Below are 16,151 nucleotides of genomic sequence, written 5' to 3' on the forward strand. Positions count from 1 at the left end.
GCACTTTCCCTCAGTCAGTTATTATTTGAAATATCAGCTTTGATGTGGATTTACAGTCAATTGTAGCATATGAAAAACTGAATAACACTAACTACATGCAGCATTTATTTATCATATTCATGATAAAATATTACAAAACAACAATAAAACATTGTAAGCAATAGTTGTTGTAATGGATTGTACTATTCTCTAAAGAGAGAAAAGAATTGATATTGGTGAAGTGCTGGAGAGGTTTGGTGATATATGAAAAATGTTTTTGATTAGGGGACACTGAGGTGTGCTGGCTCTCAAACAGTTTGTTGGCAAATAGATTTGACAACTGGACAATGGAATACGTTACACAGCAAATGCAGTATCCAACAGTTCGCTCATGGCTAGCTAGCAATGGTACAGCTATGGGATTAGCTCAGTTGGGTTGCTGTCAATGCTGCCACTCTTATGTTGCTATAGCCTACAATTATCAGAACAATATGAACAACAAGTCCCACGACTGCAACCTGCAACGCGCAGAACTCTCGTGATGACAGCTCAGCTGCCCTCACTCAAAAACGACTGTGCAGACGCCGAATGCCCCTGCCAGTAACGTTAACAAAATGAATCCCATTCAATCGTATTTTACCAGGCAAAGTGGAACCAAGGAGAGAGAGGAATTCGGTGAGGCCCGGGGGGAGTCGAATCAACTGTCACTCAAAAATCTATTGATTGGATTAGATTCAACATTGCACCGTAGCCTACCAGTAACTTACTGGATCCACATCAAAACGCAATGAAATATAATACAAACTGACCCTGAATAGACAGGCCTTGCATAGACAAGCCTGAATAAGGAGATGGTCTGGAGTGGTCCGAACGCTCCTCTAAAACTTTGCTGCTGTTGTCTGTGTTGCTCTGACCACGTGGTAGGGCAAAGTATTGAAGTTTGGCTGACTAATTTAACCAGTGTTTCCCCCATCATGGCCCGCCCCCCCAAAGGGACCTCCCGCCCCTCCTGAAAACGCCCTCCCCACCACCCAAAAAAAAGAATGCCAAAAATAGCTGACTTTTAGATCACTAACGTTTTTAGCATAGGTCAATGTAGTTTAACATAACGAAAATTAGCATCAATCAATGATCAATTTATGCATTTCCAGCAATGCTTTTGCGATTTCTTTTCAGCTGTTCAGCATTTACACACATTTTCTGCAGGAAATGTAGTTTTAGTAGTACCGTAATGTTTTTGTCTTGTAAATATTGTTTATATTTTAGAAACACTTATGTTATGTGTAGAGAAATGCCCCGACACTAACAAACGCCTTGTCTATAGCCTTATTTCCACTGTCGTGCCGAACCGATACCGTGCTCAAACCGCGCCGCTCCAGACCCGTGGGAACGGTTACAGTGTCTGTTTCCACCTCTCTGGCTGTTGCGTTCCACAGAATGTTGTTTGTGGAACTAACGTTGACATTTCTACTAAAGAACGGTTCTGCTTCACTCAGTACGGTTAGACAACCGTGCCATGTGAACGGTTCTGCGAACGGTTCTGGGCCCAACCGGTCCCATGTGGAAACACCGTTGGAACGGTTACCCTGCGTGCTCAGAACGGTTCGGCACGACAGTGGAAATAAGGCTTATGACAACACTGTTGACACCATGCATATGACATGCATGGACAAGCGTATTTCGACCAAGCAATTCCAGCCGAATGCTCGAGTCCTACAATCACATTCTGGGCTATGTTATAATTGACCTGTACATTAGCCGAATGTGCGTCATCATTATCAAAACGTGACCGCCTTCGCCAGCTCACACAAGGGCAGAATCCAGGAAAACGAGAACAAAATCACCCGAATGTTCACAGGTTATGACAACAAGGCCATTTTCCAATACGCGTACTTGTGTCCTTGTGAAACGTCATCAGTCGGAGCCCAAGTACTGTTCCAATTCAAAAGGACGCAAGTCCCAAGTCCGCATCAAATGCCAGGATGTGTTCTTTCTCCACCCATTTTATCGAGGGTGCATCGGAGCAGACTTGTGTGGACTTGAGACAGCCAGATATCCCAGAAATCATTTCGCATCAAGCGGCTGTGCTAACGGTTGTTAGGGCAACACCATTGAAAATGCCTATCTAAATAATATATCTAAACTAGTAGAAACAGATGTTATTTGGATAAAATGTTCACATAATTGGCTTCAATGGTGGTAATTATCCACCTGAAAAGCTATGAAAACGTAACAATATTTACTTTAAAACTGTTTAAAACGCTTTTCAAAATCCTAGCAATGGCTGCTGCCGGTGTCCACACAAAACAGCTGAGATGGCTGAACTTACGTCCTCCCGTCCTCAGGAGTTACTCTGATGTGAACTTCCAAAGTCCGGACTAGCAAGGACGCAACTTGGAATTGGAAAAGGGCCAAACGCTGGAGTCGTGTGAATGCAAGGTGCAAATGAGACCCAAAGAACCAGGGAACAGGGGGAACCAACGCTGTGTAACCCAGGCTGAAGTGTGGAGAAAGGTCTGGCTATGTGAGACTAGGGCTGTTGTGACTTTGATCGCATGGGAAGCAACCTGCTTTTGCCTCTTTCTCCAGAGTCGCTCTCAAGTCTGTGGGTGTTTCCATTGAGGATCAGACTATTTTGGTGTTTTGGGGTGGAAAGGCCCCTCAGGCTCAAATCTGTTCCTCTGCATGCCCCCTCGACCACCCGATGGATGGGAATACCATTATTATCGGTTCTCTCACTACTGTCTGTTTAAACTCATAGTCTCCAATAGGTTAAGAGGGGCTGGTACTCCAAGCACTATTGGTATTGTAGTAACTTATAACACTGTTAACATCCTATTACGAAGTACAAGGGAAATTCTCTCTTTCTCCTCAGGGGACCTCATTCTTTTGAACATTAAAGGAGTAGTAAAGGGAAAATGCATGTTTAGCCCTGTTTTAAGGTTACTTATGATCATATACAATGGTTCAGATCAAAACGTTGACAAAACTAGCACTTTTGAGAATGTCTGATAATTGCTCTACCACCGTTTTGGTCATATAATGGATGTGGATGGGCACTAGGGATGTGCACGGTTAACCGAGTACTCGAGTACCCGAGTAGGCGATCTGCTAGTCGGAAAATAAACACTACTCGGTTAATCTAAAGGCTATACAATATGGCATGTTTGGCCGTGAAAGCGCGCATTTCTGAGCGCCTGTGCCCTTTTTCAATTGTTACCAAAGAGGATAGAGCGTTGGCGGCTGCCTGGAGAAAAGCGCTGTATATACGGAGTCTTTTTTCGAGCGCTCCGGCGTTTTGAAAACATTGCCATCTCAACTTTTCAGAAAGGCGCTGCCAACATCACTGCGGCTCTTTCAGGCAACCAATGATCAGAATCAGATATTAGATAGGGCATGACTCGTCAGCTGTCTGGGGATCCCGGGGGAACCCCTGCCTGGCTATTAAACGGAATATCTGAAAGTGCACCAATCGTAAAAATAATAAAAGCAGCCAGCTGTCAGGGGTAGTGATGACTGATTACTTGTTGACTACTGTCTAGCCAGCTAACTGGTTACGTTTTAAAAGCTATATTTATTTACATGGACACAGTTCTTGGGTGCAAAGTTCATGGACACGAAAACGAGCAATAATTAGCCCATGGGCTTGCTAATGCTAGCTGTCCATGGTTCGGTTTTCCATACTGTTAAGCATTTTCGGATCAAACTACACCGTGGTTTTGCATAGTGTTAAAGCATTTTATGGATCGAGCCTCGGACTTTCAAACCTGTTACAGCGTAGGTAGCCTAGAGAACTAGTGAGTATAGCCTAAATATATGCCACTTTGTACTCTGGCTCCACGCAGCACTCCCATCATTTTGCGGTAGGCTAATCATGTTGGTAATGAGGTGGTGCTGAAAAAGACAGCGAGTACCAGCACAGGTCCATGCGCGTGTAGCCTACTCCTATAGTTTTCCAGCCTGCTATAAATAAATATTGAATGAATAGGCCTATTGTTCAATAAATCTATTTAGTTTTGCATGGACATTTCTCTAATGAAGGCTCGACACCGAAACATCCATTATTGTCCAATAAATTGGAAATAGGCAGTGAGTGCTGCGGTTCTTCTGCTTTTTATATAACGCTAAAAATTCATTCACTTGTTATCCAGCATCAGCAGTAAAGGCTTGGTTTAATACTTAATTTTGAGTAGTAAATTAGAGGTCTGGTTGCATATTGTAGGCTTAGAGTTTTCAGAGTAGCCTAACGATAGGCTTAATAGGCTATGAGCTGGGCAGTGCATCCACATTAAAAGGCTGCGTTTTTCGATTCCGATAGCTTAATGAAAACCTGGTTGTGGGTTATTCAATCTGATGATAAGTAATGCATCCAACCACACATCAGCTTTTAAATGTTTATTTGCAAGGACATGGAAGAGACATGAAAGCACCACCACGGTAATGACGGCAGAAAAAATGTTTTCCCCTCCGAGGGGGCCGGGGTTAAATGCGCTCTGTCTGGACGGTATCTTTTTTTGAGTAATCTTTTTTTTTAGTAATCGGCTACTCGAGTAGGATCAGGTTAGGTTACTCGGTTTTAAAATTAGTCGAAATTCCCATCCCTAATGGGCACCATGAAAAATCATTCAAAAAACATGTTAAACACTCAATTTCAAAGACAAGAAACTCACCGAGGTGTTAGTTGGCGTTTTGACATATAATTCGCCATAAAGTAAGATTGTAGTTCATCTGGAAAGGCTTTTTGAAATATTTGGCATAGAACTATTTAGTCGCAGCACATACGTGTGTAAACTTCCACAAACTAGGTAGCCTAGCAACATAAACAATAACAATAGCTACTGTAAGTAGTTCTGCTTCCTGAATCCCCTCTGCGGATTGATGTACACATCTACAACGGTCGCTTCAATACAAGTCAATGGATTTCATAAAATGATCAATAAAACCCTACAGGATTCATACTTTGTGGCGAATTTGATGTCAGAACACCAACGGACACCAATTACCCCCTCGGTGAGCTTTTTGTCTTTGAAATCGAGAGTTTAACATGTTTTTGAATAATTTTTCAAGGTGCCCACCCACATCCATTGTATGACCAAAATGGTGGTAGAGCAATTATCAGACTTTCTCAAAAGTGCTAGTTTTGTCAACGTTTTGATCTGAACCATTGTATATGATCACAAGTAACCTTAAAACAGGGCTAAACATGCCTTTTCCCTTTACTACTCCTTTAAAACAAAAATGTACTGTACAATCATAAAGACATGCAACGTATGAATGTGAATGAATGTTGGTGGTGGTCGGAAGGGCCGTTGGCGCTGATTGGCAGCCACGCTTCTGTCAGTCTGCCCCAGGGCAGCTGTGGCTACAGATCTGTAGCAGATCATCTATGTAGCTTACCACCACCGGTATGACTGTGTCTGAATGAATACTGGACTCTGTAAAGCGCTCTGGGTATCATGAAGGGCGCTATATAAATACAACTTGACAATCACCCCTGCACATGTGTAAGGCACTCTCTTCCAAGACATTGATGACAGTGATGCATAGCCTGCCATGCAAACTACTACAGCTGACTACTAACCTTTATACATACATTAATGACACTCTCAAATCAACAGGAAGCATGTGTACTACTACGGGAAGTTCCCTTTGCATACACCAGTGTGATGATGCCTTCTTTGCACCCAAAAACCACATTGTGTCAGCTGTCAAACAATCAATCAAGCTTTATATGTATAGCGCATTTCATACCCAGAGGCAACACAATGCGCGTTATAGAGAACAAGGGAGGTGAGCATACGACCCACCCAGACAGCTGTCACAGCACCACAACATTACAGAACTACCTAACTTGTTTGATTTTAAAAGTCTTTGTAAAGCAGAAGTCCTCTTGGTCCATATTCATATGCCAATACCAACAGACCAGCGAGGCGCAAGTAGAAATGGCTAGAACTTTTTGGAATGGAATTTTACTGCTTACTACCTAGTTACCTATCAAGTGCGGTTAGGCTAGCTAGCATATAGCTTTTTCTTGTGCTAGTACCGTAACTGGCCCACCCATGGCAAACGTCCTAGCATTAAGGAGATTCGTCCGTCACCCCCGCCCCCAAAATATAAAAGAACTCTTCGGATCTGGACGATTTACACAAGTCACCCAAATTGACGTGAAAAAATATTTGCTGAAAAGAGAGTTGTCTGCATCCCTGAACGTTAACATAATAGTGAGCATGCAGTGGTGTGGAAGGCTAACATTCTCTCTATGATTCCCAACAACATTCGCCTTGGCCAGATAGCGAAATCACTAGCTACATCAAATGGCTAACGTTAGCATCAAACGAACCTCTCTTTTCCCAGTTCTTCCTTGGTATCTGGAACCGTGGCCGTTCATCCATCGCTCGGGGATTCGTCTGCCTTCTGAAAGACAGTCCACCTCTCTGCTTCTCTGCAGAATCTTGCACAAATCCTGCCTGCATTTCCCTTCCAGATTGCTCGCCATCTTTACTGGACGGGGGCTCGGTTGGCAATACATGCCTCATTGTTTTGCTTTTCGCTGCAGGAATGTCATCGCCGTAGCGACTTTCCATCGCGAAGTTAAACTGCGCTATTCAAAAACAAACAAACAAATATAAACAACACGTATCGATCCAGTTAGCTAACTAATACTTCAGGCCATGAAACCGAACATGTACATGAAGCACACAGCCCAGCGCACTCCCCGCCATGCTCCCTGACGTTTACCTCAGCTGCACCACTGAACAAATGACGTAGGACGGGAGGACTGGTTCTCCTGCGCGGCTTGCCGCCACACGAGCTTGTTTTGGACTATATTCTTTATTCCCGAGGGTTTAGCGCAATACATCCATGGTTTAGCGCCACCTACCAAGAGACGAACGGTCTGCAGGCAGCACCTATTGGGACTGAGTGACATTGACGCCTATTTTGGGCATTCTCACCATTATTCTGAAGAACTTGGCTACTGTATTTAATTTGATGTCAACAACAAGCTTAGTACAAACACAATTTGGCAGTTGGTCTGAGTAGTAGATATATTGCTGATCGCTGAATGGGGGTTGAGAGGGGCAAAACACAACCAGACAAAGAAACATGTCTGTGTGCCCCCTAGGAATCCTGGGAACTACCCGGAATTCTTCCCTTTGGTCTTATCGACTATTGCATCATCATCCATGGGTTTTACCAACACGTTACAGGCCAAGACCCTACTAAGTAGGCCCATGAGATGACGCTGTGTGGAGAGACCAGCATTAGACACGACTATCCATGTTATGGACAGTAAACTGTATTGTATTTAAGAAATGAGGGATTAAAATCGATTTAAAAATGGTACCCTAACCTAGGGAACTCTGTACCTGTAACAAACCCAAACCCTACTGTGGCATTCAAACACCACACAGTAGACAAGTCAGTCATCCTAAATTGTTTATTATAGTTGTACATTTACACATTATTCTCTTGACATTCACAGAAATTAACATGAAAGGCTGATTTAGTGCAATGATACAAAATGAAGGCATTTAAGTGCAAAAGCGGAAAACAAACATCTACAGTAAATAATACAGAATAAGTTGTTTTATTGATTGATTGACTCCGAAACTAGTGAGGCACCTCAAAATATCCTTCATGATCCAAGCTGCCCTCAACAGCATTCACGTTTGTAGTTCTGTAGCTAGCAGGACCCACAGATCACTATGGGTGAACATTGCAATAGGAAGTCGACCGCAAGACCAGGCAGTGGACTACAAGACCAGAAGACGACCAGGCCATTCAATGAGTCCAGGTGAAGTATGAGAAGATTGGGTGGAGAGAGTGGAGTGGAACTTCCTCATCAACAGCAGTCTATCATGTAGTTGAGCTTCATAATGAACATTCTACCATCTGCATATCATCGGAATCCCCTCTGATAAACAGGGACTCAAATCCCGTGGGAAAGAGGGAGAGAGCTCGTCTTCAGTCATATCAGAACCTTCATTTTTATTTGACAGTTGTAAAATCAAAATACCCATTTAACCAATAACTTACTTATCATGATGAAATGGATTTCGACAGTAGTGTGTATTTGGTCTCAGTACAGTGATCACAGAGAGATGAGGGATAGAGAAGGGGCTTCTGGGACAGGAATAAACTATGTCCATCCCTACCCTGGCCAAAATATAAACATGCACTCATTCATTCATTCATTCATTCGCTGACTCACTCACAGGCAGAGACACACAATTACACATAGGCCCTGGAACACACAGTCACAACAACACACATACTCAGATACACACAAAACACACGGACGGGTAGTCGCAACACACCCGCTAACACACTCACTCACTCTCTTTACAGGCAGTTCATTTGAGCCGTGTCCACTCCTTTTCCTCTTTGTCACTGCCTCACTAGCATTCTACATTCTAAACCTAGAACCCCATAACCCCCATCACCCTGTGTGCACCTATATAACTCTAATGACAAAGCAAAGTGTGAGTACTATGGTGTCTGTCAGAGGACAATACTTTAGCCATGGGGTGCATTGAGGGTGAGAAGGTGAAAATAAGGGTCAGGGGAAGAGATGCAGGTCCAGTTTGGGGGCCCACTCCAGGGCAGAGTTGACCACAGCGATGGCTGCAGCCCCCAGGGCCACAGTCAGTCCCATGACGGCCAATCGCACAAAGCGTCTGGCTGTGGTGGGCTGGGCTACCGCCACCATCGCTCCCGCCCCCGAGGCCTCCAGGGCGGCCTGTTTTTCCCGTCGGCGGCGGCGTAGCACGGAGTCTGGCCGCTGCTGCTCAGATGCCAGAGCAAAGTCCTTAAAGGTTGAGGCTGCCGTCCTGAAGAGAGGGAAGCAACCACAGGTTAAGGGACGAGGAACAGCATTAGGAAGAGAGAGAGATCAGGACTGAGGGAGTAGGAAGATGGAGAGAATGCAGTGATAGGGTGGAGGCTGGCTCTGTCATTCAGGAATCCATATGCAAAGCACATAAAGGAGTATCAAATGTAATCATTCTTTATCAGTTAATTAATTAGGCTATAATCGGCACTATCTGAGTTATAATTTTTCATGATTATAAGAACAAGATTCAGTTGATATTCTCATTTACTGTGCTTTAATGCTAAGAACAAGATGAATTTATTATTCTAATTAAATACTGTACAATCATAAATGATGTTAGAATAATCAAACTTGCCAACCATCTATTATTTTCACTGATTAAATAGTGCAAATTATTTGCCGATTTGCAGACAATAAGAAGACTCTTGACATGGTTGAACTAAGGACAGTGTTCATTGCTGAGATGCTTCCCCTACAGAAGTGTTAGTAAGAGGAAGTTACATGTGGACAGGAGACATTGTGAAATACTTTTAAAGAAAAAAGAAAAGAGGAAAGAAAATCAACTGAAAATATACCACATTATGAAACATCGTAATGTTGAACTCCTGATCACACGGTCTTAACAACAAATGCACTGCCTTCTTAGGACAGAATGAGGTCTTTGTTAGAGGTGGAGGGACATGCACATCTCCCACCCATGAATACCTTACATGTTTAACTGGAAGTAATCCATGAAAACCTGCTCGCAGCTTTTTGGTTGACAATACCTAATCTGTATTGTGAACTACTTCCCTTTGGGAAAGACACTCCAGCTCCTACAGTAATACTAGAGAAAGAGAGAGAGAAAAGGAGAGAGAGAGGGGGAGAGAGAGAAAGGTGGAGAGGAAGTAGTAAAGAGAAAGAGAGAACGCAAGGAGAGAGTCTTACTGTTGGCTGGCAGCCTCCCTGGCGAGCTCAGAGGGAGGGAACTGGACGAAGAGGTCTCCCGCTCTGCTGATGAGCGTCTCGTAGGGGAGGTCCTGGGGGATCTGGGACAGCAGGTGGTGAACGGACGCCATGTCACACTCACAGTCCATCACCTCCTCCTCCCGGTACAACACAATCTGAAACACACACCCACACCAACATGAATATACACACACACTCGTGTTTGATTACATACGTTTGATTGAGCACACTATCCTGATCCATGATCTCTTCCTACTATGTCTGACATATATCTCTCCTTGTACATCAGAACCATCCGGAGAGACTCACCACAGCAGCAAAGTAGATGGGCATGAGGGGGTGGCAGGCCAGGAAGAAGTCGTACAACCGCACCACGTGTCGGAAGTCTGACAGAACATGTCCGAACCAGGTGATCAGCCAGCTGAGGGCAAAGATAGTTCCCACTTCCGCCCTGGGACACACAAAACAACAGGGATGAGGTTGATGCTGTAACACACATACTGTAGCACCATCTGCCAAGGACACACAATCTTCCAGGGATGAGGACTATCCAGTACACCACTAGACCAAGGACAAACATATACAGTAGGACCCCACTCATCTGAACTTCAGAGATCCGAACCTCCCGGTCTACCGGACAGGCTTAAAAACTTCTTTTTTTTAGCCTGCTATCTGGTTACTGGTGGGATTTTCATTACAGTACTGTATCCTACTGTGAATAAAAACAGAACCGTATGTAGACCTACATGTTGCCTGTAGGCTGTAGCCTACTGTCACGTTTAATTTCTTTGTTACTCTAAGGTCGAGCGCAAAACGCAAACGGGTCTGCTGCGCGAGAGCTGCATTCCTTGGTAGCCAGAAAGCGCGTCAGCAACCTGAAGCAGATTTTTCGTTCCCAGTTAATAGACTTCAGGAACACAGACGTGTTGTGAACATGTAGATTAGCCTATACTAGGCCTACTGTATTTGTTAAATAATAGCCTACAGCCTAGGCCACGTTAGCCTACATCAGTTGTTTTAGAGACTTTCTTTTAGGCTACAATAGCCTAAGACACTACAACTTGTCTGTTATTTCATTTATTTATTTATTGATTATCATTTGCTCTAATTGTTCTAATGTTGGGTTGTTTTTAGGCTAGACCATTTTGTTCTGCGAATACAGTAGCCTATCGATGCAGCGCAGGCCTCATTTGAGAATAAAGTAGGCTACTGTATTTGATCAAAGCACGCACTCAAGTGGAAATTCGTCCTATTATAGGCTAGGCTATATGAGTTTAGTTGGCTATTTGATTGCAATTAAGTAATTAAGGGTATTTATCGGTCTATTATGAGCCTAACAAGTATACCACTTATTGAATTTGGTGCATTTTAGCATAAGTTTCAGTCATCCGGACATTTCAGAGATATGAACGACCTTTGGTCCCATTGGGTTCGGATAAGTGGGGTACTACTGTATTAGGGAGGGAACAGACCGAGAACTCAATATACCAATATGAGGTTTACACCGTAAAGGGGGTGCATTTTTCAAACCGCTTCACCTTCTTGCAACTGGCTGGCATTAATGGAGAACAAGGCAAAACAAATCTGCTTTGTGCATGTTGTGTGGAGCGCTATCAAGAAAGAGAATAGGGTTAAGGAAGACGTGGCAGTCAGGAGGTAATGTTTGACGTGGGAATCGGAGTATAGCAGATAAGTTTAATGAGCAGAAAGGCAAAGTTGGTAGTATGCCCAGAAATATGTGAATGGGATGCTTATTCACTAAGATGAGGCATAAGCTCACAACTTGTTTATTGGCTGGTATAAAGGAAACCGTCTCTGAATGCATCTTTGTATTTTGATGCTGAATTTTCTGGGGATTAAACTACCTGCAAGCTTGCATTAAAATCCCTAAAAAATGTGTTGGTCTCTGGGAGGTTTTTGTCACAGACTAGACTTCTCGCCCACCAAACTCTAGAGGGATATCTTGAAGTCCAGAACTGATCTTCTTCAACCACTAGCATGGGACTGGGACTCTGCTATGCTTCTTACTGCTGCATGAAATCGTGCACTTCAGGGTTGACCCTCTCGATGATGGGCATCAGGTAGTTCAGGATGTGTTTGGTGTTGTCCATCGTTGGGTCCATGAAGTCCCTGCAACCCAGTACCAGGAAAGGGGGAATGTTATTCTTAACAGTAATGTGTAGATTGTAGTGTCTTTTGTGTGGTGTTTTGTACCAGGGGAAGTGTAAACACACAGATATAGTCGGTAGTAGAGTTTAAAGTGCTTAGTTTAAAGTGCACAGAGGCAAGGATGTTGTCACGTGTGTAACATGCAGACCCAAGGGCTAGTCAGAGGGTGTAGTGTGGAGGGGTTAGTGTACTAGTGTAGTGTTTCATGTGTTAAGTGTGGAGTTTAGTGCCCAGGGTACCTGAGGTGATGCGTGGAGAGCTTCTCGACCAGTGCTGTTGCTAGGCGTTCTTCCAGGACCAACAGGAAGGTGACCACAATGTCATGGTAGCCCTGGTAGTAGTGCAGCTGAGGGTTCCTCTTCAGGACTCTCAGGATGATGTCAATCAGCTCCTCCTGCAGACCTTCGCGCTGCTCATCAGGCATGCCTGCACACAGGGTCAAAAATCCAGTGGTCAGTCCTGGCTATCACTAACACTAGTACAGGTTAACACAGGTTGACCCTGAACATGGCTCAACCACATAGCACCACTCTACATAATGGCTCAGAATTTGGTCACACAAAGAGTCAAAGGCTTTCGGCAATAGTGAAAACGCAATTAGGCAAAATTTGGGAATTTGTTTGCGCAAAGTATACGGAAGTCAGTGGAGGTGCGCCCAGTGAAGAGGTGGAATAGCTGAATAGAGGTGCAGGTGTGCCTCTCTCAAACCAATCAGGTCTGCCATAGTAAAAAACAGACATCTGCCAAAAACTGCCTAGGTGTGAGAAAGGACGAATGAACATAGAGTTGGAGGGGGAAAGAAGCACTTTAGGGTACACCGGAGATCGATATTCTTGTGCGTAAAGTACAAGAGCACAAATTACAGAGCCAAATAATTATATGAAATGTTAAAGTTGCTTGGGAGGAGATAGGTGGCTGTCAGTTCTTGATGACCTTCATTTATAGAACTACAGACAGATGTAGTGGTATGCTAGGCATACGTTTTCTAAGTACTACTGTATCTGAATTGTCATTTCATGTCAATGGCCATCATGCATCGGCTCCCACACATTCACACGCATTTGCTCGCAGAAAAGATAGGACAGACGCTGAAACTATTGCTGCAGTGTACGAGCATGGCTAGAGAGTGTCATTGGTTTTCCCGCAGTTTGGAGGAGTGGTTTGGAGGGAGTGGTGGGGATTTTGTCAGTTGCATTTTTCAAAATCTTTCAACATTCTAACAGGAAATCACAAACTACGTACTGCGGCGCAGAAACGAAACTGGCTGCGCTTCGCGGCGCATTCGAATCCAGTCTGAACCCGGCGTTAGCCTTGGACGATGCCCACTGCCTTAGCCGCCAGTGGCTTCATGTGACCACATGCGGGCCCAATAACTGAGTTAGGGTTCAGGGGTGAGGACAGTACACAGAGGTTGGACATTCACCAGTAGGGGACCTTCATAGGGAACATTACTAAGATTTAAGTTATGGTCAGGACACTCAAAAACCAACGGGACAACTCTCATTGACTCCCTTCCAGAAAAGCTCCTTCTCGGTATGCTTTGAAGCAAACAACTTGGAATGTCCCCATCACTACTCAGTAACTTCTACAGGTGCACGGTGGAGAGCTTGCTAACGGGGCGTCTCACAGCATGGTACGGCAACCGTTTCAACCATGACCACAAAGCCCTACAGAGGGTGGTGAAATCGGTCCAATCCATCACAGGAGGCTGGCTCCCACTCCTACAGGACATTTGCATGCGGCATCATCATGGACAACAGCCTCCACCCTCAAAGACAGTTTCTTCCCATAAGCCGTGAGGTTCCTAAATTCTTGAGGTCAGGGTTAGGACACTCAACAGGAGAGAACCTTCATAGGGATTGTCTCTATGGTTAGTGATTAGCGGGGTCAGGAGTCGGGGGTGGAACTTACCAGGAGGGAACCTTCGTAGGGAACGCTGGACGTCCAGTAGGACCTGGTTGTAGTCCTTGTTATTCTCCCGCTCAACCACCTCTGAGGAGGAAGAGAGATCATACTGTTAGATATCAATGAGTTCACATAGTCAATTTCCTATTTCTCTCTCTGTATCTGCCTCCATAGCAAGCCTGTCATCCCAGTGTCTCGCATGATCCCTATGAACTTGAATTCTTGAACCCAGGGGTGTATTTCAGTAAAACAGGTTTAGTGAAAACTCTGAGTTTGTTAACTCTGAGATGAGGAAAACAACTCAAACTCTGGGTCAGTTACCATAGCAACTGACAACCTACAGTAGCTAACTGGGAAAACATATGGATGCCATTAAATTCTAATTCTACACGCAGAATGAACCTGGCATGTATCTAATCTCTCTGGCCTGTATCTCTGATGTCTATGGCCTGTATGTCTAGTCTCTCTGGCCTGTATATCTTGTTTTTATCTTGTATCTCCGAGATGTGAGAGTGAGTCTCACCTGGTTTCTCTGGCAGGTTATGGGTGGGGATGTTGAGCAGGCGTGGCCAGACCTGACAGCGGAGGTGATCACAGAGCAGGCCCCCCTCGCTGATTGCCATCCTTCTCAGGGCCGCCACGTCCACAGGCGTCCCACTCAGAGCCTGCCAGATGTCTGCCTCTTTCCTCCTCCTCCGCGACTCCCCATCTACCACAGGACAAACACACAGCAGATCAACACACAAAAGATCAAACTAACCATGACTAACCAACACTGACACCAGCCATGACTAGCCCCGAGCCCAAACCTGTCCACATGACTAGCAAACTGTGGCCCAACACACGGCAGAAACAAACTCAACCCTCCACCCTCACCCATCCGAGCGGTAAACGCCACAAGTCCTGACTGGCGCCCAACTGGACCAACATTGTGTTCTGTTCTGATTAGCTAGGTTATCCAATCTTCAGATTTAGGGAGCCTGGTGTAATGCACAATGTGCATTACATCAGGCTATGATCTCCCCACACTTATCTTCGAAAATGCTGCAGCAGTTTGTCATTGCTATGGCGGATATGAAGCTGAATTGTATACATTTTCATGAGAATATTCAAGATACCCTCCTGGGATGTGATCGAAGTTACTGTCAGCTCACCTGTCCTGACCAGCTAGAAATACAAAACTCTTCCCAGCCCTGTATTCTAATAGCTACCATATCCCAATCCCAGCTGTCAGTTATGTTGTATCAAAGATGGCAGGGATCTATGGATCAAACTGTGTCAAATAGCAGGGAATCCACGTCACCAGCCGATATACATCTCAATACAATCCATCGATGCCTTAGCTACCTAGATCCTAAATATGGATTCAATGAATCCATAGAATTAATTACGGTAACGTCAGCTTGCTATGCAAGTTAGCTAGCTAGCTCGAAACTCTTCATCCTGGTGAATACCCCTTTCTCGAATAGCATACATAACAAACAGGGAGTAAGTTAACCGAGGCAATTAGGCTGGGCTAGCTAGCTTCGGGGAACAAGCTGTCTAATAACATTATTAGCTGGATTAGCATTAGCTACCTAACGTTACCTTGTTTTCCGATTCCATTCAGAGGCGAAGATGCACCAACACTTCTAGATTTCTTCATGTTTTTTCTGCTAGTGCAATCTCTTTGCCATTGTAGCTTCTTGGTGGGTTGATGGCTGGCCAAGTATTCGCTCCTCTTTGCTGAAGAAGTAGCGTTAGCTCAACGTCAAACCCAAAGTCTAAAAGCAGCGCTCACCTAATGCTACAAGCTAACGTTAGTACTAGCAAGGCCACACTGTGCGGTGGGTTGAAGGCAGGCAAGTTGTGAAGCGATGTCATCCAGAAATTGATGTTGATTGATTGAATTAAATTGATTTTTAATATAACTTGCCATCACACCTGTCACCAACAAAATATAAATTCAGACAGCGAGCTATATAACAAAACCTAGCTAGCCAACTACATATTCTCAATGCTGTATGTTAGCTAACGTTAGCTAGCCGGGTAGCTAGTGACTGCTTGCTGTCTGCTGACTGGCTGACGCTGTTCTAGCTGAAGATGCTGTGCTGATGATGATGAGGACGTTAGAGGGGCTGATTGAACTCATCCTTGGAAAGGTGATGCTGACGTGTTGTTAAGCCGTTGGTGTAAACCATGGATGTGTAAACCGGTTTAATAAAATACAAAATTAACACACAATTCTGCAATTCAATACTATGCTTCTTAAAGTCAATTCATAAGCTTCACTAGTTGTAAATGTGTATGGCTTTGTCCAAAAGAAGACAGGCATTTA

General features: G+C 44.3%; 2 protein-coding genes across 2 annotated transcripts in view; both read right to left on the reverse strand.

Annotated features, from left to right (window-relative positions):
* Positions 1-6,518, reverse strand: part of tasora (transcription activation suppressor a) — a gene marked incomplete at its 3' end in the record, with an annotated part of 47,764 nt that extends 41,246 nt beyond the window's left edge. The window contains exon 1 of the mRNA XM_084445776.1: positions 6,320-6,518. Coding sequence (XP_084301902.1) covers positions 6,320-6,371 — 52 coding nt within the window. The 5' untranslated portion in view covers positions 6,372-6,518. The remainder of the gene's footprint in view (positions 1-6,319) is intronic.
* Positions 6,519-7,512: 994 nt separating this feature from the next.
* tbc1d20 (TBC1 domain family, member 20) lies at positions 7,513-16,103 on the reverse strand. Its single transcript, XM_084446339.1, has 8 exons — positions 15,422-16,103; positions 14,358-14,543; positions 13,841-13,921; positions 12,169-12,355; positions 11,789-11,890; positions 10,070-10,211; positions 9,740-9,915; positions 7,513-8,810 (listed from the first exon to the last, which is right to left on the reverse strand). Exons 1-8 carry the CDS (start codon positions 15,477-15,479, stop codon positions 8,540-8,542), a joined length of 1,203 nt encoding a protein of 400 aa, XP_084302465.1. The 5' UTR covers positions 15,480-16,103; the 3' UTR covers positions 7,513-8,539.
* Positions 16,104-16,151: the final 48 nt, after the last annotated feature.

The sequence above is a fragment of the Borostomias antarcticus genome (assembly GCF_949987555.1).
Source record: "Borostomias antarcticus genome assembly, chromosome: 11".
In the NCBI taxonomy this organism is placed as follows: domain Eukaryota; kingdom Metazoa; phylum Chordata; class Actinopteri; order Stomiiformes; family Stomiidae; genus Borostomias; species Borostomias antarcticus.

Coding starts and splice junctions, on each gene's coding strand:
- tbc1d20 (XM_084446339.1), bottom strand. CDS start 15,479: ATGAAGAAATCTAGAAGTGTTGGTGCATCTTCGCCTCTGAATGGAATC. Junction 14,544..15,421: donor GAATGGAATCGGAAAACAAG/GTAACGTTAGGT, acceptor GTCCTGTGGTAG/ATGGGGAGTCGCGGAGGAGG. Junction 8,811..9,739: donor AGGGAGGCTGCCAGCCAACA/GTAAGACTCTCT, acceptor CCCTCTCTTCAG/GACGGCAGCCTCAACCTTTA.